Raw genomic sequence first — 26,350 nt, forward strand, 5'->3', positions numbered from 1 at the left:
GATTTTGCGTTTTCTTTTCATTTTTACAGAGAAGAAATGGAATTGTATTAAACTGAAGTGTCAATTTCATATGCCACACTACGGTCTAGTTGTATTTCTCTTTACTTGTTAATAAGAGGTTTTATGTTCGATTCTCGCCAAAGACGAATTTGAACCATATTATTGATAGCCCATTGTGAGGCTTAGCCCATCTTATTTTTCTTAGTGTAAATAATATCGTTTTGTTCAGAAAAGAAAAAAAAATGTCAACTTCATATAAAATGTCTACATCAACTTGGTATAAAAATATTTGAAGAGTTTTCTAAAGAAACATTTTAGAGATACCATTTAAGTCAACATGATTAAAAGAAGCCTTGCTTTTTTTTTTTTCTTTTCCCCTCATGAAGCTATGGATTTGATTGAGAAGGGGATTTGTGCCTAAGTTAATTAATAACAATCAATCTTGCACTTGAAGTCTCAAATTCAATTTTCTTTTCAATATTGGTTTTAGATGAAAATTTTCTTTACCCACTTCTAACAAATACGGCAATGAGAAAACATTAATGGTACAAAAAGCTTTTAGAAATAAATTTGTATGCGAGATTACAATAGAGCATTAAACGTTTATTCGAGATAATTTATATTAGATTTTTTCAATCCAAAATTACAATATTACCTTTTATGTATCAATCATTTTATATTTGATTTTTTCAATCCAAAATTACAATATTGCCTTTTATGGTATCAATCATACCAATTAAAATAAATAATTATTATTACGCTGCAAAAGTTTACATAAAAGATTGAGAATAACTTCATTAATACGTTATAACTGTCTCTATTCCATCTTTATTTTCTATTCCAAATCAATTATTATCTTTATTTTATCTATTTTAATATTCACTCCCATACCTAAACATGACTTTAATTCGAGTGTGGGTCTCCTTTCAATGGTGAGTGTTTCATCTCACATCACCCCTACTTTAGTCCATACAAATCAAGAAAAGCATTTCCACTACCAACTTCTACAACCTCCTTTTATTTCTCAATTTTATTGTATTTTCTAAAACTTTTCAAATAAAAAAAATATATATAAATATTTTCACCTCACCGTCCTCTCTTTATTTTATCTAATCCGTCGATCCAATCCCAGTTTTGATAAGCCAAAAAATTCCTATCAAAATATTACAAAAAAAGGCTCAAACTTTATCCCCTGCCTGCCTATCTTAGGGTTCTTTTTCGTATCACAAATCCAACCCAAAGACAGCAGCTTTGCCGAAACCATGGTGGATTCTTGTACCCCAACCACCTTACAGATCTTCTCTCCAGTTTTTCAATCGTCAGCTTAGCAGAAAAACCTCACACAGATTTCAGCTTACAAGGGTTTTTGCTCCTCTGTTTTTAGATTCAAATTTTGCTTCGGAGATTCAGTTCCTGATTAATTTTTAGGGTTTTAGTTTACTGGGTTCTGTTCAGTTTTTGCGTTCTTTGATTACATTTGAATATCTCTCTCTATATATATATACGTATATATACTGGATATATAGGAGAAAGAGTGTAGAAAATGGAGGGGTCTGAAAGTAGGCGTAGTATTCAAGAGGCTGCCTCTTCTATCCCTCAAGATCTCAACCAATTGCAGCTTAATTCCTCAGGTTTGTTTCTCTGAGCTTTCTGGGATTCTTCTGTTATTGGTTTTTCACGATTTGCTTTGTTGTTTTGATTATTTAGTATTGTTTTTGGATCTGGGTTCTGTTTAACTGCTGAGAAAACAGACTGTAAAAGTGGGAAATTTAAACTGTGAATTGTTAATGGAGAATTTGATACTGTTTACTGGAAACCAGATGGAACAGTTTTGGATTGCTGTGTTGTTCACTTTGGTGTTTGGGCTATGTTCCGTTCGTGTTGTTTGAATGTAGTTATTAACTACTTTGTGGTTCAGCTTAGGATTTGAATAATTGTTGGACGAAGGTTTAATATAATCTCGTGCTCGCCTATACTTTTTTACAGCCAATATAAATATGGTTTTGGTGTGTCTTTCAGATAAATAAAATGTTCTGCAGTCAATCGGAGGTCTCCATACTTCATAATATTTACTCTTTTAAAAAAGAAACACTAACTTGGTTAATTATGCAGTTAGGTGTATACAAGTTTCAATTCTCTATGTCAATGTATGCGACTCAGTAATACAAAATTTTCAATAGTTATTTGGCTTCTTGAATAAGTAGTTGCATGGTGCTTTATTGGAAAGTGTTCTTTTTTCTGCTTCATTACGTAATTATTTGGAGCATCATTTAATTCTTCGTTTGACTTTGACTTCTTCATTTTATGCAGGAGAGGTATTCGACGCATCGCAGTACGCATTTTTTGGTAAAGATTCTGTTGAGGAAGTTGAATTGGGAGGTTTAGATGAAGAGGAGGCTCCAGTTGGGTTTGATGATGAGGAGTTTCTATATAATAGACAAGAGGTTAAACCTTTTGTTCTCTGATTTTTATGATAATCCCTAAGTATACATGTGCAACCTGTTTGGTGCATGACCGAACTCTCTGTCCCTTGTTCCTCCTCTCATATATATATATATGTCCCTCTTTTGTTTCTAAGTTTTGACTGTTGTAGGTGTTAAATGGCAGAAGGAAAAATTGTAATGGGTTGAACTAACTGTTTTTTTCTTATTGGCAGGTTGACATATCTCTATCTGACATTGATGACTTATCATTAACCTTTGAAAAGGTTAGTTTACTGCGAACTTAATGACGCAGGTAGTAAAGATGCATTATTTTGTATAAAACTCTCAATCAACATGAACCGGATTAAACTAGTTCTGATGTTTAGTTGTTAGTGTTTTCATTCTGTTTAATTTTCTGTTTCACAATGGGCGAGGGCATTTTGAAACAGAAAATTCTGACAATTCAGTTGGGAACCAAAATGTGGGAAAACTGTGTTCAACATCTTTTAAGCCCTGTTTTTATTTCAGTGAGTGTTCTTCTTTATTTTTAAAAACATTAAGATAAGTCAGTTGTTTGTTTGGTAAAAGAGGGATTAGAATTATTGGTTGTTAATTTATGTGCATCTTAAGATGGAACGTGAAGAGTGGTTGTTATTTATTTATTAGTTACTTTTTTGGGGGGAGGGAGGGGTTAAAGGTGGGTTAGGTGAGTAGTTTGGATGGTTCCAATAAGACCGCTCTTATTGAGGGTGGTCAGAGTATAGCAATGGTGATAAAAAGATGAATCATAGGTGATGGGAACCGCTCTCATTGAGGGTGGTCTGAGTATAGCCCTACTGATATAAAAAAAAAAAAGATGAATCTTAGGTGATGGAACTGCAAGTGGCATACCAACTTAGCGAGAGGGAAGAAAGCAAAAGTCTTATGGGGCTAGCAGTTCATTGGGTTTTATGGTTGGGCAGGATTGGTTTTGAAGATCATAAGGTGGCTGCTAGGGAGAATTTGGAGAGACGGTGTTAGATTTTGGATTCTCTAAGCACACCATCGCAGCTGAATGTAAGGACCCTTTTGATGGGATATTTTCTTTTTTTATCTGTGCATGCTCATTTTTTCTTCTACATAATAAAGGTGTGTTGCTTCTCAGAAAATATGGCATGCCTCCATCTTGCATTTGTTCTCAAACATTCAATTCTTGCAATTGAATGCCCTGCCCTTTTAAGATGTTTTATTTAATCATGTTGAGACACGAAGAAATCATTAATTTCATAATTTAATGTTACAATTTTGTACCATATGCCTTTATATTACTTTAGTGAACTGTGTGCTAGTAATTTGGATTAATTGTTTCATGACGAGAAGTAGTGGAGTCTGTTTATCTGGAGTTTACCATGAATTTATGATCAACAACAGTGTAGCAATATGAATGGAATGCACCTCCTGTAGTGGACCTTGGATATTTCTTTTGTAGTGCAGCATTTCTCTTCGTCCAAACCTGTTTCTCTATCAATAAGTTTATTCTTTTTGAGTTGCATGTTTAGGGCAAAATTCATTGCACTGTGAGTTAGGGCGTGCTGGTTGTGGATAATTATGTTTCCTGAATATGTGTTGTTTCTGTTGTGCTTATGGTTAGGCTTTAAATTTTGCTTGGTAGGAGGCATGGATGCATGGTATTTTACTTTTGAACCAGCAAATGAAATTAACACAGGCTACTTACATACCTGGTTATAGGAACTAACATTTTTTAGGTCAAATTTTTGTGTGAAGTTATAAATTCTGTGGAGAATTAGAAATCTGGCTGCTAATATCAGTCTAAGCTTTCTAATTCTGTGCTAACTTACAACGTACCGTTTGATGTTTGAGCCGTAAAGTTTCCATTGTTATTACTATATCTTTAGGTATTTCTGGGTTTTGTGTTCTAAGTCACTGTTTTGGTTGCAGTTAAACAAGGATGTTAGTGGAACTAGGAGTGCTGGAGTAATTGGTGATAGAGAATCCAGAGAAAGTGAGTGCAAATATCGGTTATCTTTTTTTTGCTAAGTTGCTGTAAGCCTGCTTCAAGCCTGGTTCTGTGTAGACTGAATATCTTTTCAGTTGATTGCAAAGCCTTCATTTGTTTTTATGATAACACAGCAACATTATTATTATTTAATCGTTTCTGCTAACCCAGCCACAATTATTCTTATTTCATGGTTTCTGCTGAAACCTTGTAAAGTATAGCCATAGGTAGGATATTGAAAAAGTTCCTTTTAGGTTGGATCTGTGTGATATTATGATGCGAAACCTAGAAATGAAATATTTACTTCGACCGTTTGGTTCTGTCGTGCACATCATTCTATCTGTTGGAAACTTTTTTCTTCATTTGTGTTTAAGCTTTGATGAAAAGTGCTAGAGGCGTGCTGTGTTTGGAATCAGTTGCAGTCCAATAATTATGACTAGTTGATTTGGGTTCACTGTTGTGTCCTTGAGGACTTGTTGAATATATTTGATATGTTGATGTCCATTGAAGCTTCTAATTATAACATGTTTCTTCCAGGTTCATCTGCTGCTGACTGGGCGCAGGAGCATTTTCCTAACTGGATTGATGAAGAGATACTTGAAGCTGAAAGCACTCAGGATGGGAAACGATGGTCTTCACACCCGTATTCTTCAGCTCGTCCAGCAGAGTCGATGCCTTTGTATAGAACTTCTTCATATCCTGAACCCCAGCAACAGCAGCTGCAGCAGCAGCACCATCAACATTTTACCAGTGAACCAATTCTGGTGCCGAAATCAGCTTTCACTTCTTATCCGCCTCCAGGTGGCAGACCTCAGCAGGCTTCGCCAAACCGCCAAGCAAGCCACCTGAACCCATATCTTTCTGGTGGGCCCCAGGGGGGATTATCTTCTCCAAACCAATCTCCTTACTCTAGCTCTCAACTTCAACTGAATGGATTACCTCATGTATCGCATTTTGGTGGAAATTTGCCTCAGCTTAAACCTGGTCTCTCTAATAGCCGACCCCAAAAGCAATGGGCCAATCAAAGTGGTGTTTATGGAGATCATCCGGGTCTTATGAACAATTTGTTGCAACAACAGCTAGCTCATCAGAATGGTTTAGTGCCTCCACAATTGATGCATCAGCAACAGTCACAACCACAGGATCCTAGACTGCATCATCCAGTTCAGCCATCATTTAATAATTTGTCGGTAATGCAGTCTCAACTGTTTAACCCCCATCTTTCTGCATCCCCGCCCTTGGTGAGCAAGTTTGAAGCAATGCTCGGTATGGGTGATCTTGGAGATCAAAGGCCAAAATCAGCTCAGAAAGTTAGACTGAATATGCGTTTTTCTCAACATGGATTTGATACAGGTAGCCACAGGAGGGAAGGTGGGTGGCCACAATTTAGGTCCAAGTATATGACAGCTGATGAAATTGAAAATATACTCCGAATGCAGCTAGCTGCAACACACAGCAATGACCCATATGTCGATGATTACTACCACCAGTTTTGCCTTTCAAGAAAATCTGCTGGGGCCAAGTTGAAACACCATTTCTGCCCAACTCAATTAAGGGATCTTCCTCCTCGAGCACGAGCTAATACTGAACCACATGCTTTTCTCCAGGTTGATGCTCTTGGGAGAGTCCCCTTCTCCTCAATACGCAGGCCTCGCCCTCTTCTTGAAGTTGAGCCTCCAAATTCATCTAGCCCTGGCAACACTGAACAAAAGGTTTTTGAGAAGCCGCTAGAACAGGAGCCAATGCTTGCTGCTAGGGTTGCAATTGAGGATGGGCTTTGTCTTCTCCTGGATGTGGATGATATTGATCGTTTTCTACAATTCAATCAACTCCAAGATGGTGGAACCCAAGTGAGGCATCGGCGGCAGGCCTTGCTTGAAGGACTTGCAGGATCTCTTCAATTAGTTGACCCACTTGGCAACAATGGCCCCACAGTTGGGCTTCATAAGGATGATCTTGTATTTCTAAGGTTAGTCTCACTTCCCAAGGGCCGGAAGCTCCTGGCAAAGTACCTGCAGCTTTTATTTCCCGGTGGTGAGCTCATGCGAATAGTCTGTATGGCCATCTTTCGTCATTTAAGGTTCTTGTTTGGTAGTTACCCTTCTGATCCAGTGGCTGCAGAAACTACGAATATTCTTGCAAGGGTTGTTTCATCATGTGCTCGAGGTATGGACCTTGGTGCACTTAGTGCCTGTCTTGCAGCAGTGGTTTGTTCCTCAGAGCAACCCCCGCTTCGCCCCCTTGGAAGCCCTGCAGGAGATGGGGCCTCTCTTATCCTCAATTCAGTTCTTGAGAGGGCAACTGAACTCTTAACTGATCCTCATGCTGTAAGCAACTGCAATATGACCAATCGGCAACTTTGGCAGGCCTCCTTTGATGAGTTCTTTGGCCTTCTGACCAAGTACTGTGTAAATAAATATGATACTGTAATGCAGTCACTGCTAATGCAGGCCCCTCCGAATGTGGCTATTATTGGCTCAGATGCAGCCAGAGCAATTGGTCGTGAAATGCCAGTTGAACTGTTGCGTGCGAGCCTTCCTCACACTGATGAGCATCAGAGGCAGCTGTTGTTGGACTTCACGCAGCGGTCTATGCCCATAGGATCATCTAGCAGTGGTGATGGGGGAAATGGTTCTCACATGAATTCAGAGTCTGTGCTGAGTTGATGCTAAACCATGTGGAGAACCGAGAAACAGAATTTCAAGAAAGAAAAGGAATGAGAAGACATTCTATTGGACTGCGAAATTATCGGGTTCTTTTCTACTTGTGCTTTTACTTGTGAGCAAATGCAACATCTTAGCGAATAAAGTGGGTGTTTAAGAGCATATATATGGTTCGGGTAAGTTTAGAAGTTCAGCGTCGTATGTTGTATTTTACTTATTTTCATGCTCATCTTGAAAAACTTGTAAGCAAGCCTCTCTTTGTAATCCCTTCAAATCCCGAGGGACGGTTTTCGTATTTTTTTTTTTTTTTTTTTTTTTTTTTAATGTTTAGGAGGGGGAATTGGGGGAGTAGATATATTTCCTCAACATAGGAGCTTATTTTGATGCTCAGTTGTGGAATTTTTAAAATAGAGATGTAGGAGGGCTTTTATTATGATGCTCTGTTGTGGTATCTTTAAAACGACGTGTACGAGGGGGAGAGGGGTTTATGTACAGTTTTCAGTTCTGTTGATCTCCCACATTCTTGCAAGGAAAGGGGTGTGACCCGGTGCGCGCAACTTTTGCTGATACGGGGTTAGGGAAGGCAGATGATGCAGTGACAGCCACTCCAGACAGATTGCTTTCGCGACTTGAACCGACAATTCTTAGTTTATTTTCGGGCCAGTCTTCCATTATGAAGGTTCGCATTCGTTTACTAATAATGGTATTCAAGAATGTTGGATGAAGTATTTTGGTTGTGTTCGATTCTTCTACAGTAATGGCTTCAGGGGCCGATGCAGATAATGGTTCTCGTCTTCTAAACGTAGTATGTTTATTCTGTGGGTTGAGTTTTGAACTTGAAAAACAGTATGTTCCATTTGGTTGGTGCTCTGTAGAGGCGCCCTGTAAACTCATTGTTTCAGTTGACTATTAAGTTCTTGCATCTTATTACACTGTGGGCGGCCGGGTAATATGTTGTCGTCTTGTACTCTTTTCGTGCGATATATCTCCTGTTACACCTAGAATCATCCCTAACTTGGAGTTGCTAGTTTACAGTTGGTTGGATGTTACGTCTCCGTCAAATACCTTTTTATCTGAAAAAAGAGGAAAAGTCTTTTCTTACCAGAAAATGCCATGATCCTTGGTGATTTTGAAATGGCATCAAATGTCGTAATCCTTGTGAATCTAATCACTGCCCTTGACGGTGTAAACTATATTTAGGTTCATATTTTTGGGTCAATAGTGAGTGAGTGTTGAAACTTGAAACTCTTCGAGTTAGTTTCGTTTTTTAGTGTTGCAGATAGAGAGAGAATATGTTGGAAAAAGAAGTGTTTTGACGACTAAAAATTGGAAACTAGAAACAATTTTAATTTGTTTTCACTTTTATGTTTTGTTTTTGTATAATCAACTTCATTTCAGCCGCCTCCCAACTACTGTTTTCGTCTTCGTTCTCCATTTTTATTTTCTTCCATGTACTTTTCCTCATAACACAAAAAATGTATATTCAAAACTAAAAACTAAAAGCAAAATAATTATCAAACATGTCCTAGTGTTTCTTTACGGAGAATCCTAGCTCGTCTTGTTTCATTATGATTGATCCTTTTGAGAGTTCAACGTCGATGATGTATCTGGAGAACGACATGCATATTGGCTTGATATCAATGTAGCATAAACAAAAATAAGGAGGTCACGAAGACGAACGTTAGCTGTTGAGATGCTGCTAGGGTTCCATATGGAAGATTCTTTCACTTTCAGTCTCTGGGGTTTTGGAGGAACTTGAGAGTGGTAAGTGTGATGTCGTATTCGCACTGCACATATATTACCACGGCTAAAAACAGGAAGGTTTAGATGTCGTTTTCAGAAGATGGCACAACTTATTGAAAAACAGTCACTAATTCACTCGAGAGGTAGTTCCAAATCGATGCACCAAAATTGGGAACCATTTTTCAAGTTTTCCACAATTGGTGTGCCCGTGTCGACCAAATGCTCGACGCCAAAAATACCTTTTTATATTTCTAACAAGACTTTAAGGCAATAAGAAGACTTTGTAGCAAACAATTTACTTGGATTTAAGTGTTAGTCATATCTTGCACTCTTCAAATTTTGAATTTTGGAGGTCTCGTATCTTTTAAAACATGAAAAAAAAAAAAAAAAAAACTATAATGTTTGAAATTGTTACTCTATTGGTCTAACTTGTCTGACTATCAAGTCAACTGTTATTTTTTAACATAACGCATGATGGTTAATCACCATTGCCCATAGGACGCCAAATTGATGTTGAAAGGATCATTTTCATCTCTTCCTATATCAAAAGGGTTAGGAATTTCGTTGAAGAAATTATTATCAGTTGTTTTTTGTAGACTTGGCATCCTACATTAGTAAAAATGGGTTCATTGAGTTCTAGGTCAAAAAACAACGATTGACTAGATGGTTAGGCTGAAAGAGGGCCAATAGTGCAATAATTCTTAACTTCATAAGTATTTTGTGAAATTTTAAAAAGATATATATCGAACCGTCACAGGCTTCAAATCACTTGCGTTTCCTAAAAAGAAATAGATAATTCAACCACCATTTCCCAATAAATGTGCCTAAATATGAAGGCAGTCCACAACTCGCAACTCACAACGTCCTATTTCTTGTAGGGAACTTACAAGGTGAACTTAAGAATAACTAGTTCTCCATATTTGCTTTCCTAAAACTAAAAGGCCCGATGACTAGATATTATGCTAAAAGCAAACCAAGTGTTGAATAACTTGTACATTCTGCAAAGTATACAATCCCAAGCCACCTTTCTTTTTTCCTTTTTCTTTCTTTTGGAAATTTGAAGCACGCAAATTCGTTCAAACCACAACCCTAAGAATCTGCCACGAAGCTTGAAAAGTAAAATAGAAGAAGCGAAAAAGAAAACAGAAAATTGAAGTTATGAATCTTGAACTTCGGTTTAATTTTAGCTTTGGTTCTTGAATAAAAAAAATTCGTGAATAATGATTTATGAACTCATCACACTGTTAAGCAACAGTGCTTTTGAGTAACACCGCTAGAACTTCTGTTCAAAATAAAAGGTTTTAACAAACAAATAAGATATATAATTAGTTCTAACAAGTTTCTGAAAGAACTATTACTCTACATTGTGACAAGTTCATGTACTAATACTACAATGTTTTATTTCCGAAATCAAAAACTCTAATTTCAATTTTCTCATCAGAAAAAGGAAAGAGACACAATTGCATTTATAAGCACCATGTGCAAGTTCGTAAGAAATGCAAAGAAAACAATAAATTTGCAAACGTGACATGCTAAATATATGTCTGAATTAAGTGTCGATTAACGTACTTGTTTCTTATTGATGATACATTATTTGATTTGTAAATTTAGTGTAAAAATTTGATCTATCGAATATTATCCTATGTGAAATATGTTAAATAATAGAATGGGCCATGCTTCCAAGAAACAAGAAATTAATTCGAGCAAGACTAGTCCATGCTGAGATCTTCAACATAAATTGGGAATCTCAATTCCATATTTTATGTCTTAAAAATCAGGAATTGGACCCTCGAATGAGCAAAGGCTTGGAATCCTCCTGACTCAATAACACGAGCAGTTAGATTTTGATCCAATGACTACAAACAGAAGGTTCCTCTAAAAATTATAATAATTGTAACCGTTGGATCAAAATCCAACGATCTGTGTTAGTGGATCAGAAGGATCCCAAGCCTTCGCTTAGGGGAGAGGATCCAATTCCAAAAAATCAATTAAATTCTGCAGTTCTTTGGGCTCTGTAATTTTTGCCCACAAACAAGTTAATGCGGCCACCTTTAGAACAGATAAAGGGGCATCAAGTTGTCTGGGTGGTCAATTAAAGCAAAGCCGACACTCAAGCGCAAAAAGAGATTGAGCAATTAAGCCAACAAAGTATGTAATTCCATTAATTAATTAATGGATTAGAATACTCCACCCAAGTTTATTCAACTTTAGACTAAAGATTATTAACTCACGAAAGCCAGTAACTGAATTCTTTCCACGTGTTAAGATCGATCTAAAATGAAACTTTATTGTATGGTACTATAACACCGGAACGTGATATGCATTAATAGTCGCCCTAATTGACTCTTTACGTAATTTGACACATGAAAAAGTAATTCATTCAAAAGATATTTTACCGGTTCAATTTGTTCATGTTCATGAACGAAAAATTATTGTACGACACTAGAACACAGCAAAGTAATTTAAGTTTTAAATAAAACACATATTACATTATGATAAACGATAAATTAATACTTGATACAATAATAATAACAAATCAGGTGTTATAATACATGCATGCTAGAAAAATGCTAAAGAGATTCTCTCAAAAGTGGAACTCTCCCCAAACTCTGTGATATCTCATGTTTTTAGCGTAATATTTTATAATGTTAGCACGAGAATTAACGATAAACTCTTAGGTGAGAAAATCCATGAAGACTTGAAAAGTCTCCTTAGAAATTCATATACATGCTATGCCATGTGAGTCTCTATCTTCTAGTAGAAGAGAATAGTTTCTCAATGTGAAGTACTTTAGCACCCAATAAAGACTTTGGTATTAATGCTTCTTCCTACTTACACTCTGCTCTAAGAACAAAACAGATTTAGGCAAGCTGCCACTTCCCAGTTCCCACTACTTTCACTACTCTTTCTCTTAAAAAATGGGTTCCTCAGAATTCTCTCTCTTCCAACCATCACCAAAACGCTCCGTTCTCCACAAAGCCCCTTCCCTAATAGCAGATGGCTTTCTCTTCGTCGGAGGTGCATCGTTGGCTCTCTCTGTTGTCTGGGCTCTCCTCACCTTCATAAACCCCACCACCACAAGCTTCGACAACATCATCACATGGAACGCGGGGCCCTGCGGACCCGACTTGCGCTCCGACCCGCCGGAGCCCACGTTCTACGACGACGAAAATCTCAGCTACGCGTTTGGGGAGCCAGTGAAGGATTGGGACTCCAAGCGCAGAGAGTGGCTGAAGCTCCACCCTTCATTCGCTGCCGGAGCCGCCGTGGACAACAGAGTTCTTCTTGTGACTGGGTCACAGCCCACAGTGTGCAAAAACCCAGTTGGGGACCACTTGCAGCTGAGGCTCTTCAAGAACAAAGTTGATTACTGTAGGATTCATGGGCTCGACATATTTTACAACAATGTTTTGCTGGATCCCAAGGGTACTGGGTTCTGGGCCAAATATCCGCTTCTGAGAGCGGCTATGTTGGCCCATCCCGAGTCTGAGTGGATCTGGTGGGTCGACTCAGACGCGGTTCTCACCGACATGGAGTTCAAGCTTCCGTTGGAGAAGTACAAAGACCACAACTTGGTCGTGCATGGGTGGTGGAACATGCTGTATGAGCAGAAGAGCTGGACGAGCCTCAACGCTGGGGTTTTGTTGATAAGAAACTGTCAGTGGTCACTGAACTTGCTCGATAAGTGGGCCAGCATGGGCCCACAGGGTCCCGATCCCAAAAACTGGGGGAAGATCCAAAAGTCCTTGATCAAGGACAAAGCGTATCCAGGCTCTGACGATCAGTCGGCTCTGATTTATCTCTTGATAAAGGAGAAGTCGAAATGGGCGGATAAGATTTACTTAGAGAGCGAGTACAACTTGCATGGGTACTGGCTGGGGATAGTGGACGGGCTTGATGGGATAAGCAAAGGGTACATGGAGATTGACAGGGAGGTGGATTTGCTGAGGAGGAGGCATGCAGAGAAGGTCAGCTTGTTTTATGGTCAAATGAGAGAAAAGTACATGAGAGAGAAAGAGATTTGGAGAGAGAATAAGAGGAGGCCATTTGTGACGCATTTCACAGGGTGTGAGCCCTGCAGTGGAGAGCACAATGGAATGTACACTTGGGAGGCTTGTTGGAATGGGATGCAAAAAGCTTTGAATTTTGCAGATAATCAAGTGCTTAGAAGATTTGGGTTTGTTCATCCAGACCTACTCAATTCTTCTTGGGTTTCTCCTTTGCCATTTGATTTCCCAGATGCTTGAGTTTATTGGTTTTCCTTTGTTTAATTAGTGTGTAATTCTGCAGTTTGTGCCTTTTGCTTTTAATAGAATGTGTAAATATGTAACAAGAGAGCCTCTATGTGGAGGACTTGAGTACGCCGGCACCGCGCTTTTGGTCTAGGGCATGGCCGGCGGTGTGGGTAAGTCTCTCTCCTCTTGAGTCTGATTGCGCTTCGATGCTCTTATGGATTATGTTGGAAAGTTGGATTTTAAGCAACGTTTTAGATTAAAAAGACACATTTCTTGAAATTTAAGCATGTGTTTAGTCTTCATTCCCACCTATATAATTTACAGTAAGTCTTTGATGCTCTTTGTATTAACCTAATATTTCTCTTCTTTCTTTTCTCTTAAAAGACTGAATTTGTGAGTAAAGAATTTTATAGTGTAAATTATGATGAGAATTGTGCCTTCTTGAATTGGTGCTGCAAAACGATTTCCATGATTACACCAAATTAACGATAATGCTAGGGAAACTAAATTTGTAAATCAAATTATGCGTCATCAAGAGGAAATAAGTACGTTAATCAATACTAAAGTAATAATTCAATCATTAACTACCATGTCATTTGGTTTTTAAATTTGCAAATTTAATTTAAAAATTTAGTCTCTTTAGTATTACCCCCAAATTAATGGTCTAATTTGCTCCAAAATGCTTAAAGTATAACTTGCAAGAAAAATGATATAAAACGCAAACTTCTTTCCTTGTATTTCTCTCATATCAAATAAATCCCACACAAACAACATTCTCATTGAAGAAATTCTTGGGTGCGATTGTCTGTTCGTGCATACAAAACACCCCATATTTCTTGTTTTGGTTCACCTCTTGTGTTTGATAATAATTCGTTATGAACGTCCAGATTGAAGAATATTTCGGATATTTATAATTAAAGGGAAGTGTTATTGGCACTCCAAAAATCTCATTCTACACTTCTCACAAGTATATTTTTCTTTCCAAATATAGAAAGTTTGAAGTGTAGAATGAGATTTTTAAATTGCCAACAACAATTCCTTAATTAAAAGATAAAAATTAGAAATATAAAGTTGGAAATAGAAAAGTGCACTTTTCCCATCTTCCAAATTTTGACTATATCTTTTTTCTTCATTTAGCGTACTTGATCATACTACCCATGAAACATGATATTTTGAAGGGCCTTAATTAGTGGAGCTTGACACGCTCGCGTGGCTCGCATGCATGCTAAGAGTCAAAAGACTACAAAGTTGACGGACCCTATAAATTTCGTTGTCACGCCAGGTCTCCAAACTGGAACAGTCGCCCACCACCAATTCCGTCGCTAAAGCAGCCCTAATTGGTGAGGAAAATGATACTAAGCTCCAACCTCATGTCAAATCCGTGACAAATTACCCATTGAAATGCATGCCATGCATAGCCGCTAGGGTTCAACAAGCGAAAGCAACTCATCATATTGCCACCTTCACAAAGGCCCCCAAAGGCATCGAAACCCCAGAGTGTTTTCCATTAGGGCCTAAGGCAGTTCACACTCGAGTTAGACGATAATACAGTATCTCAGAGTAAAGACGATATATGATTTAGGGGTTGAATAGAATAATCCGGGCATTGTATGTTCTATGATAGTTTTTATTTTTTCTGCCTTTTCCCGAAGGCTGATAATTATTCATAGTTGTTAACTTGACATCAAAGAAGAGTTCAACTCGGTGCTTTATTTATGTCCTAGTTTGCATCCTCTCTCAAACCTTAAAAGGCGAAGACTCCTACACTCTGGAGTCCTAAATTGACAACTACTCCTTAACTACATTTTCCACTCCACTCATGTATTAACCCAACCCTGACACACCAGTTATGCAGTTCAACAATGTTGCAATGAAACTTCAATGCATTGTTAAATACTAACCAAATCCACCCTTTATTGTTAATGAACTATAACTTTTATTGCACAAATCAGGGCACAAAATGTGGTAATAAAAGCACAAACCCTACCATAGCAGGGTCTTCCCAACGCAATGAACGCAAATTGTATAAGACAATGTGCAGATTGAATACACATAAACTCAAAGCCAACCATACTAGCTGGAGTCGGAGAGGATCAACACGTTCTTTAACCTTCTTACCTCAAAGACATAGCCCAACCTATGAATTAGGTGTGCACCAGAAAACTTAAAAAGTTGGGTGGCGGATGTACGTTTAGTCAATCTGGTACCTGATATACAAAAGAAATTTTTCAGTGTGCCAAAAATACACCACTACACCAAGCGTCATGAATCATAATACAGTTGGTTGGAATATTTTTTTTCTTCAAGTTTCCAACCAATTTTATAATTTTGGTGTTCCAGACTGTGTTTCTGACATATTAAGAAATCTCTCGGTATGTGCTCATGTTAAATGGGTACTAATGTATACTTTTTAGTTGTACCTGTTTAATTGGTTATATTGAAGTCACCTAAATTGAGCTTTCTCATCACATAATGCTTGTACCTAGTAATTTGGATTTACCTCTACTTTGGGTAAATCGAGCGAGATTGTCATTCGAAATTCGATTCCTCGGCGTTCAAGAAATGATGCTACTAAAGTAGTTTTCGGGTACAAAAACAGTCCGCTATGTAAGTACTTAAAATTTTAAGCTTTGCACAGATAAGCAAACACTAAGGCACAGAGACACCCTTGTACCTTTCTTGGAGATGGGTTCACCAAAGTACGCTCCACCTAGACGCTTAGTTCTCCACGGTTTTATTGCTCGCGGGTTCCTATTTGCCGCAGGAGCGGCATTGGCTGTCCTTGGGTTAGGCTCTCCTCCCGGACACAAACTTCGACAAATCCATGTCCTGGAGCAAACTTGCCCACGGCCTTGATTCAGGATATGACCCAGCTGAGCCTACATTCTATGATGATTCAAACTTCAGCTACTTGATTGGGCAACCTGTGGAAGACTGGGATGAGAAGCGCAAGAAGTGGCTGCTGCATCACTGTCCTTTCTCCGCTAGTGTAAGTGATCGGGTTTTTCTTGTGATGGGGTCTCAGAGCACAGCATGCAGTAACCCAGTTGGTGATCATTTGCTGCTTCGGTTTTTCAAGAACAAAGTAGACTATTGCAGACTCCACGGCTATGAAATCTTCTAGAACAATCTGGCATTCCATCCAAAAGTGACTGGCGCCTGGGCCAAATTACCAACTCTCCGTGCTGCCATGCTGGCTCATCCTGAGGCGGAGTGGATGTGGTGGGTGGACTCAAATGCGATTGTCACAGACATGGACTTCAATCTCCCACTAGAGATACAAAAATCACAACCTAGTTGTGCATGGGTGGTGGCATGAGATATATGACAAGCACAGCTGGATGAGTATCAACACCGGAGTGTTCCTGATACGCAACTGCCAGTGGTCTATGAACCTCATAGAGGCATGGATCACCATGGGGCCACAGACCCCAGACTACGAAAGATGGGCGCAGATGCAAAATTCATTGATCAAAGGCAAGCAAATTTCAAATTCAGATGATCAATCAGGTCTGATTTATCTTCTAATAACACAGCAAGAAAGATGGGCAAACAAGACTTACGTGGAAGATGATTACCACCAACACGGATACTGGTTGTTAATAGTGGATGGTCTTGACACCATTACCAAACGATACATGGAGATCGAAAGAGAGGTGGACATGTTAAGGAGGAGACATGCGGAGAAAGTGAGCCAGTTCTATGGAACTATGAGAGACCAACATGTGAAGGATAAGGGAAACTGGGAAGATGATCTCAGAAGGCCTTTTACCACGCACTTCACTGGGTGTCAACCATGCAACGGGCAACACAGCTCTGCCTACACTTGGGAAGCTTGTTGGAATGGGATGCAGAGGGCTTTAAATTTTGCAGATAATCAAGTTCTTGGAAGATTTGGCTTTGTGCATCCAGACCTGCTCAACTCCTCATTTGTGTCTCCCCTGCCATTTGATTTCCTGGCTGCTGACTGATTGTTTGCCCATTCTGCAATTTGTACTCTTGCCATATTTTCAAGTTAGTACGGCATCAGGCCAGGTTCAGTCCTACTTCTTCCTCTTTCCTATATTTTCTTCCTTCGCTCCTGTCATGATGGTGAAGACTTCCCTTCCCAAAGTTTTTCCATTCCATTAGGATCAATCTGTACGCCATCTGTTTTCCATTCCCCACGCTGACTATGAAGCACAGATATGGGAGATTTGGGAGCACGGGGGATATGTGAGCGTCAAAAATCAAAGAACTTTATCAAACTGGATCTAATGCTTTAAATGAAAGCATAAGGAGCGACCCCAAACCAACCAAGCTCCTCGCTTAGTGACGGTCATGGGAGAAATGTCTACCGTACGCAGCTATACCCTTGCTTTGCAAAGAGGCTGTTTCCACAACAAACCCCTGACCTTTAGGTGACAAAGAAGTTGACTTTCCATTGCGCCAAGGCTTGCCCTCCTTTAAAAGCATAAAACAATTAAAATCAATGTTACAAAAGAATTATCAAAGCTCTTTTGCTATATCAACTGATGAAAACTGAGTGATTAACCTATTCATTTTCTCACACACAAAATTTGAGTTTGTCATCTTAATAGTAGAGTAACTCTGAGACCTGAGTCAACATTAATGTGAGGATTACCATTGATTTCAAAGTAACTTGCCCTGGAATTATGAAGACCCTCGTTTTTCAATCATGAAGACAGTGAAACCGGGATTAAAAATCAGAATATTTATGTAGGATAATAACTAGAGATATGGATAAATTGTCAACATTGTTTACCAATTTTAATAGTTTTGTGTTTAAAATAATTAGCTTGTTCTAGTTTTTTTTTAAACTAAGTAATTGAATATGTATTTTAATGCGTTTCTCTATATTATGTCCAAGAAAATAGATGACAAAATGACCAAGACAATTTTCATTTCAAAACCTCCAAAATCTACAATTCAATAAAAATCACCTAATGAAACAGTTCTAAAACAGTGTTATTGAGATTGTGAGCTTCAACCTGCCAAGAAATGATAGTCATGTATCTGATTCCGGAGAGCTGCAATCCTACTCAAGCTACGCTAATTTCACTTCAAGAGCAATGATGACACCTGCAGGAAAGAGAGCTCTAATGACAATGTATCACATGCACACTGTGCATACAATATTGCTGAAAAGCTGGACAGTTACAAAGCAGAATTTTATCAAACCAAATCTGATTTTATAATGAGGCAAAAGATTGTAAAACTAACACCAGATAGTTGACAATGGGTGTAATGACAAGTAAAATCAATGCTATAAGAGAATTAGAAATCTCAACAACAATCTTCGTCATATCATTAACTGATGAAAACTAAATGTCTTAACCTTTTCAATTTCAACTACAAAATTGAGTTTGTCATTCAAAGTAGTGGGACTCTGTGTCAGCACTAGAGTGAGGATCACCATTGACATCGAATGAATTAATTAAACCTCATTTTTGAAGAGCGTTGAACAGGAAGGAAAAATCAGAACGTTTATGTGGGATAACTAAAAATACAGACAAATTGTCAAGAATATGTACCAATTTTAACAGTGTTTACTACTTAAAATAATTACCTTGTTCTAGTAGATATTCAAGTGAACTAATTGAAATTTGAATCTGTGTTTTAATGGATTTGTCTATGTTATATTATCAAAACAAGATTGAGGGTTTTCAGTTGTAATAACTCACAGATTACTTGAAATAAATTGACCAAGATAGTTTGCGTTTTTTCAAAACCTCTAAAATCTACATCTCTACAAATACCCTCCAAAAATCAAAACAACAACGGAAGTGTTACTAAGATTGAGATTCAACCTGCCAAAAAATGATGTTCAGGAATCTGGATTCCTGAGAGCTGCAATTTGACTCGAGCTAAGCTAATTTCCCTTCAAGAGCAATGATAATGCCTGCATGAAAGGAAGGTGGAAGATCATTATTGTTTCTCATAACTGTTCTCCAGTAATTATCTGTTTTGCATGAGAGAGAAAATACTGAACTTGGAAGAGCGACAGGAAAATAATCACGGCTGAATGGTGAAGTTCCTACTATGGAGATCCATCCTCTACAGCCACGCTTCTTCCCTAGTGCAAAGGAACAACCTCTGTGTTGTAGACGGTAGACTGTTAATTTTAGGCATTTTGTCAACTCTGCTAGCCTGCTCGAGATATATGCATTAGTAACAGAGAAACGTGGAGGAGTGAACATGCTAGGTGACATGCTGACATTATGAAACACAAAGCAATACATTTGAAGGATTCAAAATACAGTTTTACTTTGATCCTAATTTGGCTGAGACAAAAGAAAGAAATATCTACAACTGTTCTCTGACTATCCCCATCCCCCTCCCCACCACTCCTCCCCACATATGAACATACAAAACAAAGAAAAATAAAACTGTACAACTCAAGCAGCCAATACCTTACGTCAAAAAGAGATGGTGCCCGTACTCTAAATCTACGAAATCTTTTTTGAAAAGAGAGCATCAGAAAATTGGCAGAATTAGCATTTGGTTGCAAAACAAACTCTCCAAAAGTAGTCTAGTTCACATTTTCATGTATTTTCAATCATCTACGTAGAAATAAAATCAACATTGATTACCACCCTGTTGAGAGAGATGAACAGAGGCTACACGAATCATCTCAACCAGCATTTCATCAAGTGCGTCAAGTTCACCAGAATCACACAGTTGGCGATATAAAGGGGCTGCATAAGTTGCTGCAACTTCGGCCAACTTCCACAGAGAAAAATTGGCAGCAATTTGAAGTATCTTAATAGACAACTCTTTGGCAGAACCGAGAGTTGATATGATCACATCGAAGCATGCTGTTTGAATATCTTCCATGAGCCAGAACTCAGAAAGCCAACAGAGCTCTACATATGGCTGCAGCTCATGTAACTTTTCTTCGGTGTCCATATTATCCCATAAACATCCAGAGGGTGGCTTTGGCAGCATACCACAATAGAAGCAGTTGACTAGTTTAACCATTGCTTCCCAACTAATAGAGCTCTTTATGGTTTGTGAATGGCTGCAAGTGTAAAAAAAAACATTTAAGGGAGAGTATCATTCTGATATATTGCAACAAGTATGCAAAAGAAAAACCAATAAAAAGAAAAGGATATGTTATACTTACGATAGAAGTGATTGAATAAACTAGCATCCAAAATGCCAAAATTTGCAAAGTAAATCAATGATAATTGCAGTTCAGATGTGAAACTAATTTATAAAGAATCCAAAACCAAGGCATCACCTTTGCACCATCCCACCCAAACCCTGACAGAATGTACAAAGTAAAAACAAGCACCGCCACTGATGTTGTTGCACTTAAATACCCAGATATGCAAACGCAAAAGAAGGCCAATGTCTCCCATAATATGAGTAAACAGTAGCCACAGAATCTGGTTAACATCATACTTCTCATCTTCAAACTATTTGCTTTAACAAAGATAACAAATCATTTTTTATTATTTCCTATTGACTACCTTTCCTTCCTTGAGAAAAAGGTAACAGGATAAGCCTGACAATCTATAAACAGTTTCAATGAAAAGATGGTTAACATTTAATAGCATGCTATCTAACAACATTTAAAATTGTTTGAAACAATGGAAGTTCATTATGGATGCGTATACCAATATGAACAATTTGACATGCGACACCAATTATAATACCACCGCATTTTTATTACAAGAGCATCACATCCCAAAAAAGATGACAATAACTGCTGGAAATCACTTTTACCATAAGCCAATTTAAGGAACCACTTTTCAAAACCTCTTCATACAAGTTAACAATATAAATTTTGCAGTACATTAAATAAACTATACAGTTTATTGCTTTCAATAAGAGGATGTGTGTATATCTATGTTGTATATATAGAAAGAGAATTGCAAGCACCTCTCTTGCATTCCTGACTGTAACAAGGCCCGCAAATAATCACAACTTGATGACAATATAACTTTGTGAATGTGCATATGTGGCACCAAGCGAGAGCAAATACCACATGTCCAGCCCAAAAGCTCAGTTGTCTTAGCTTCTAAGATGACATCTCTGAAACCGAAACCAAAACCAAACAAATATTACTAACATGAATCGGTAAATTTGGAAAACCAACTAGTAGCATGAAGTTGGAATGCAAAATATGTGAACTACTAAAAACTTGTTTATAATCCAGTCAATCATAATATACATGAAAATCCTCAACCCAATAAGAGAACCTCTAGACGGGACTTGGAAAAATAATGCCGATGTTGGGTAATCTAAAATCATTCAAAATACTCTACAGATCGTTTACTAATTCCTTGTATATAGGTATATATACACACATGTACATTTTCTTTCTGTTTTTCAGAGTAAGGATGAGACTACCATTGTTTAATCAGCATTACCTTAAAGGTCCTTGCTACTTACTCCTGGTTCTAGGTGGAACTCTTTTCTACTTATGTAAATTCTCTCTTTTATATAAAATTCTTTCGTTTCTTCTCAAAAAAAAAAAAAAAAAAAAAAAAAAAAGAGTAAGGATGAGAGACGACTGAGTTAAGGAGGAAAAGAGTGAGAGCAGATAAAAATCATTGCAACTAAATACCATTTCAAACTGTTTCAAGTTGATTAGAAAACCAGTATCTATATTCTCCTCCCTTACTCACTGACATCTCTCATCTCCTTCTCCCCTCTCCCAACACAAAAACCAACTTTACCATACAGGCCTTTAGCTTCTTAGAATGTGTTTTGACAGTCTGTAGTGATATTTCAATCAATAAATATGCATACACAATAGAGCAACTTAAATGTTTAACTGGCTTGACTGCACAGTTTCCCCTGTATTGTCAAACCAATACAGCCTTATATTTAGATAACAACATCAAGATATACTGAGATTCCTATATGAACCACGGTAAATGCACTCTTTCTAACGGAGACACAAATGTGAAACAAACTACATATACAAAGGGGTTAAAATTGTTATGTGAATGTGATGCAGCAAAACACAGATATTAAAGTAGGAAAGTGATGCAGCCAAAAATAGATATTAAAGTAGGAAACCATACGAGAAACGACACCCAGACGGACGAAGAGCCGCACTAAGATCAAGGCTGGGGTGAGCAGAGCCCCACTTGGGACGTTTCCTATAAAGCATCCGTAACAAAGACTCTAGATTACAACGTTTGGCAAGAGTCCTCAACTTCTTTACAAGTTCTTGTCCTGCTTGTAGATATCCCAAGTAGATATATTCCAACAACACAACCAACGCTTGGTGATCAACATGAGCAGATAGCCTTATGTCTTTACAGAACTTTTTACAAATTTCCATAGAGCATGTCACCGAAGATTCTTCACATGTTACCTCGCTGGGAAGCAGCAGTTCAGAAGGCAACAATGATGGACATTGAGTTGCAAGCACAACACCATGGACCCTCAAACACTCTCCATTTGCAAGAATGAGTTGTATATCAGCATAATCCTTCTCAGTAAGTGCCTTGCCAATTTTTTTCCCAAGTTTATTTGGAAAACCATAATATCCAAAATAACTAAGAACATATGCAGCATAACATTGCACTCCAGGAGTACAACTGTTGTTACAGATATCCTGAAGTTCACTAACAAGTTGACCTTCTATATTTCTCATCTCACCAGAAGTTTTGTCTAGGTTATTTCCTAAGCATCCCCAATGCTGTATCCACTCAGCCAGCCCCCACAAACTGTAAAACAAAAGAATGTCTTTGCCTTCCCAGTCTTCTGCAGAAACCCAACAGCAAATCCTCTCATGGAATGGATTATGCAGATGAGGAGCAAAGCTTGATCTTTCTAAATGGAAATTATTAGTTAAGCACCACCTGATAAAAGCCAATAATGTTTTTACACATTTTTTACCCCAGACTTGGTACTGTGGCAAAGCTGAATAGCATGCTAATCCCATTAAATAAACAATAATTTGGAGTTTATCTGGAACTCCAAAATAATTCCCAGATGACAAATTATTTAGGAAGCGCAGTAAGGTTTTCAAATACTCCCCTCCATCTAGTCCTAGTATTTCGGACAATATGAATCTGGTCTTGGACGCAATGTATTTGCAGGGTGAATAAATCATCATTGAAACTGCCCTTGTAGCCGATTCACGTCTGAAGGCACCAGCAATATCATTTTCATATATTTTATGCCACTTTTGAATTGCATCAACAAAGGTCAAACTGTCAGAGAATACAAAGAATGCAAAATCAGAAAATTAACAACCATATATAAAACATTAACTAAAATGGTACCTGCAGGATCACAAATTCTTTTTAATTAAAAGTCTGGAAAATGAGTAGGGTTTTTTTTCAGGATGAGACTTACCATGCACATGTGATGAGGATGTTAATATAGATTTCCCTTTCAGGGTTGAAATCCTCCCCACAATGTATTGCAAGCCATCCGAGAATATCCCAGATATAACTCCTCAGAACAAGAAGATAATTGGCATTGAGACCCTCCTTGGCAATAACCATTTGCTCATCCAATGACATGGAACATTTGTATGGTTGGTTGTGAAAATTTTCAAGGAGAAGATCAAGAAGGATTTTGTCAATCCCTTGTTTCCACATATAAATGTGATGCTCCCCTTCCCAACGAGTTATCAGAGCCAAACGACATGCCTCCTCTAGCAAAGACATCTGGTCATTGCTGACCTTTCTGGAATGTGAGTTCCACTCACTCATTCCAGAAATTATGACTTTGATGATAGGTTTGCAACCTAAGCTCATCATTTGTACGCATATTTCTTCATTTATCTGAAACAAAAACCGTTGAAAGACAATAGAGTTAAAACATTGTTATGACCCCTTAACTATTGCAACAGGATATCTTATAAGGAGACCAAGATAGAACTAACACCACTAGGCACTGGGCTAACTTGAATCCTTCAATGCGAACTGAGTGTGGATGAAAGTTGTCCATGCATTGCAACATCTGTCCGAGGACCTCTCCACTTTCCAATACTTTTTTGGCCCCAATACCACATAAAGCTGAAAAAAAGTAACAGAAGCTTAATCGAAACAGTCTATAGAATATAAGCTAATAAATAAAATTTAAACATAAAAATTACTTTTCATGATTAAAAGTTTAATACCTAAAGAAGAATACAACTTCAAAACTGCAACTTTTTCATCAATATCTAGCTTTAACATTTCATTTAAGCCATTCATCAGTTTAGTATCACTCCAAACAGAAAACCTGGATGACGGCCACCACCATAGTATTGTACTCAAAAGTAGAGCCATCTGTTGGAAATATTTCAATGTCTTTGTACATCCAGGAAAAAACCGTAAGTTACTGACAACTTGAGATACACTTTCTGTTTTCCTAAGAATTTCCCAAACTTCTTTCTCACTCTTGGTACTGAGGTTTGAAAGAATAAGATTCAATGCTGTGGCAGATAAAATAGCAACTTCTGTTTGGTGCGAAGATAACAAAGATGACAAAGGATTAACAAGCTCTAACACATAAAGCTGCAGTACTGATTTGGGGAAAATACTGACTAATTTTACTGTCACATCCGCTGCCATCCTCAACATGGATCCATTGTCAGATTGAAGCATCCAAACCAATGCGCCAACAATGTCAGCAACTGAAGCCTGAAAATCGATGGAAACAATGATGAGAATATGTATAAGTGCAATCAGATACAGCTCAAAACTGATACAAATTACGATGTGGCTCTATAGAATTTAAGAAACATAATGTATCCTCCAAAAATTTGGTAAGGAAACAAAATTTTCAAGAGATAGCGCACCAGTCACCACCAATACAGTACCTTCCACTCAACTTGTTTTCTCCAAAATTTTCTTACCAGGGCTTCGATATTCCATCTCTAATAATGTGATACGAATAAAATTGATGATCAAACTAAATACAACAGCCAGCATGAACTGAACAAATAAAAGACTAAATCGTTTGCTCCTTGGAGATTTTAAAAAGATGGATATTATTATACCTTCACAAGTGGATGGTGCCGCGTATCCCCAGAAACAGAATCGAGAAATGAAGCTATTGACTGGAGCACATGTCTTTGTATCTCCATATCGACACACTGCCATTTTTTCACCTTGTCGTGATTAATTCTGCAAGACACAAGCCAGGTCAGGAAGAACATTCTACTGTTTAGTCAATTAGCTATAACAATCAACACATTAACATTGTAATTCCCCGATCAACACGATTTTACGCTTTGGACTCAAATGCCTCACATCCAATTTAAAAAAAAATATTAAATTTCTGGGCTCTCCTAGTTTATGAGCTCTTATCTTGTGCATGCTTCCCTTCCCTAGTTGTAAGTTGGAACTTGCAAGTGGGTTTTTTAAGGGGAAAATTCTACCAATGATTCCTAACACTTGCAATCAAAATCCAAAATCCAAAAACCAAAATCTTTATTCCAGCCAAATCAAGAAATGGTTGAACTTCCATACAAAACCCTAGAGAGAGAAAAATTTGAAGGATAGGAGACCGACCTGGTGCCGAGGTTGAGAGCATGATTGAGACGCTGATGGAGGGTGCAGGTGTGACCGGTGAGGCCCTTATTACTATTGTCTGCGGTTCCCTGCTTTGAAATTGAAGGTCTCATCTTTCCTTCCTCTCTGAGTGCTGGCTCTTCGTCTACGTCAAATTTCAGATAAAGCTAGCTTTGGTTTGATGATGCCCAATTGGAATTTGGATCCTCAAATGTTTCTGGAATTGCCGCTACCGCCATGGCCAGAAACCTTCCCCATTTTTTTTTTTTTTTTTTAGCAATATTCTTCCCTCAATTAAAATCTAAAAATTCATTACCTCTTCATTTTAATCCAATCATAGAAATTGTTCTTCAATTTTAACTCAATTAAATTAATAATCTCTCAACTTTAAACCAATTGTAACAATGATCCTTCCAATATAATTCATTTTGATAAAATTTTAATGAAATTTACGAAAATGACCATATATACACGTTTTGATTAATTAAGTGACTCCAATTGTGGCAATAGCCCTTCTAACATAACTTATTTTGACAAAATTCTAACGAAATTGCCAAAAATGATCATAGATACAAATTTTGATGAATTGAGAGATCAATAACAATAAATTTTTAATGAATGAATCATTGCTTTAATTTAATTAAAATTAAAAAACCATTACTATAATTTACTATTTTTTCACAGGTGTCAAAATTAAGCGAGATGGGCCTTGCGCCAGTACTCCTCTAGTCGGCCCAAACTTCTGGTTCCTTTTCGTTTTTCTTTTTATTTCATTTTTTATATTATATTTTAAATGAAATGCATTTTGGTCCATTTC

At 37.7% G+C, this 26,350-nt stretch overlaps 3 protein-coding genes and 1 pseudogene across 5 annotated transcripts; 3 read left to right on the top strand and 1 right to left on the bottom strand.

Moving 5' to 3' along the window:
- Positions 1–1,060: 1,060 nt before the first annotated feature.
- On the top strand, positions 1,061–8,072 carry LOC137726032 (protein PAT1 homolog). The gene is made up of 5 exons (XM_068464889.1): positions 1,061–1,631; positions 2,311–2,444; positions 2,657–2,707; positions 4,362–4,425; positions 4,957–8,072. Exons 1-5 carry the CDS (start codon positions 1,544–1,546, stop codon positions 7,083–7,085), a joined length of 2,466 nt encoding a protein of 821 aa, XP_068320990.1. The 5' UTR covers positions 1,061–1,543; the 3' UTR covers positions 7,086–8,072.
- Positions 8,073–11,616: 3,544 nt separating this feature from the next.
- Positions 11,617–13,387, top strand: LOC137726539 (glycosyltransferase 6-like). The gene has a single exon (XM_068465470.1). It carries the CDS (start codon positions 11,744–11,746, stop codon positions 13,070–13,072), a length of 1,329 nt encoding a protein of 442 aa, XP_068321571.1. The 5' UTR covers positions 11,617–11,743; the 3' UTR covers positions 13,073–13,387.
- Positions 13,388–15,067: 1,680 nt separating this feature from the next.
- On the bottom strand, positions 15,068–25,808 carry LOC137726062 (BTB/POZ domain-containing protein At1g04390). Of its 3 annotated transcripts, XM_068464925.1 has the most exons (13): positions 25,534–25,808; positions 25,020–25,146; positions 24,156–24,660; positions 23,921–24,051; positions 23,384–23,817; positions 22,099–23,238; positions 20,948–21,100; positions 19,654–20,081; positions 19,053–19,210; positions 18,871–18,962; positions 18,052–18,142; positions 15,735–17,503; positions 15,068–15,267 (listed from the first exon to the last, which is right to left on the bottom strand). In XM_068464925.1, exons 1-9 carry the CDS (start codon positions 25,644–25,646, stop codon positions 19,206–19,208), a joined length of 3,036 nt encoding a protein of 1,011 aa, XP_068321026.1. In that variant the 5' UTR covers positions 25,647–25,808; the 3' UTR covers positions 15,068–15,267; positions 15,735–17,503; positions 18,052–18,142; positions 18,871–18,962; positions 19,053–19,205. The 3 variants fall into 3 exon arrangements, with proteins under 3 accessions (XP_068321026.1, XP_068321025.1, XP_068321024.1); XM_068464924.1 differs by having other exon boundaries at positions 19,053–20,081; XM_068464923.1 differs by lacking the exons at positions 18,052–18,142; positions 18,871–18,962; positions 19,053–19,210 and having other exon boundaries at positions 15,735–15,946.
- Positions 15,330–17,031, top strand: LOC137726063 (galactomannan galactosyltransferase 1-like; annotated as a pseudogene).
- Positions 25,809–26,350: the final 542 nt, after the last annotated feature.

Source organism: Pyrus communis, chromosome 2 (assembly GCF_963583255.1).
Source record: "Pyrus communis chromosome 2, drPyrComm1.1, whole genome shotgun sequence".
Taxonomy (NCBI): domain Eukaryota; kingdom Viridiplantae; phylum Streptophyta; class Magnoliopsida; order Rosales; family Rosaceae; genus Pyrus; species Pyrus communis.

Bases quoted from the DNA above. Each gene is read 5' to 3' on its own strand.
- LOC137726032 (XM_068464889.1), top strand. From the start codon at position 1,544: ATGGAGGGGTCTGAAAGTAGGCGTAGTATTCAAGAGGCTGCCTCTTCT. The intron at 2,445-2,656 runs GTTAAACCTTTT...TCTTATTGGCAG, and splicing joins TTCTATATAATAGACAAGAG to GTTGACATATCTCTATCTGA. The intron at 4,426-4,956 runs GTGAGTGCAAAT...TGTTTCTTCCAG, and splicing joins TGATAGAGAATCCAGAGAAA to GTTCATCTGCTGCTGACTGG.
- LOC137726062 (XM_068464923.1), bottom strand. From the start codon at position 25,646: ATGAGACCTTCAATTTCAAAGCAGGGAACCGCAGACAATAGTAATAAG. The intron at 24,052-24,155 runs GTATTAAACTTT...ACTTTTTTTCAG, and splicing joins GAAGTTGTATTCTTCTTTAG to CTTTATGTGGTATTGGGGCC. The intron at 20,082-20,947 runs GTGCTTGCAATT...TTACACTTGCAG, and splicing joins CAGTCAGGAATGCAAGAGAG to CCATTCACAAACCATAAAGA.
- LOC137726539 (XM_068465470.1), top strand. From the start codon at position 11,744: ATGGGTTCCTCAGAATTCTCTCTCTTCCAACCATCACCAAAACGCTCC.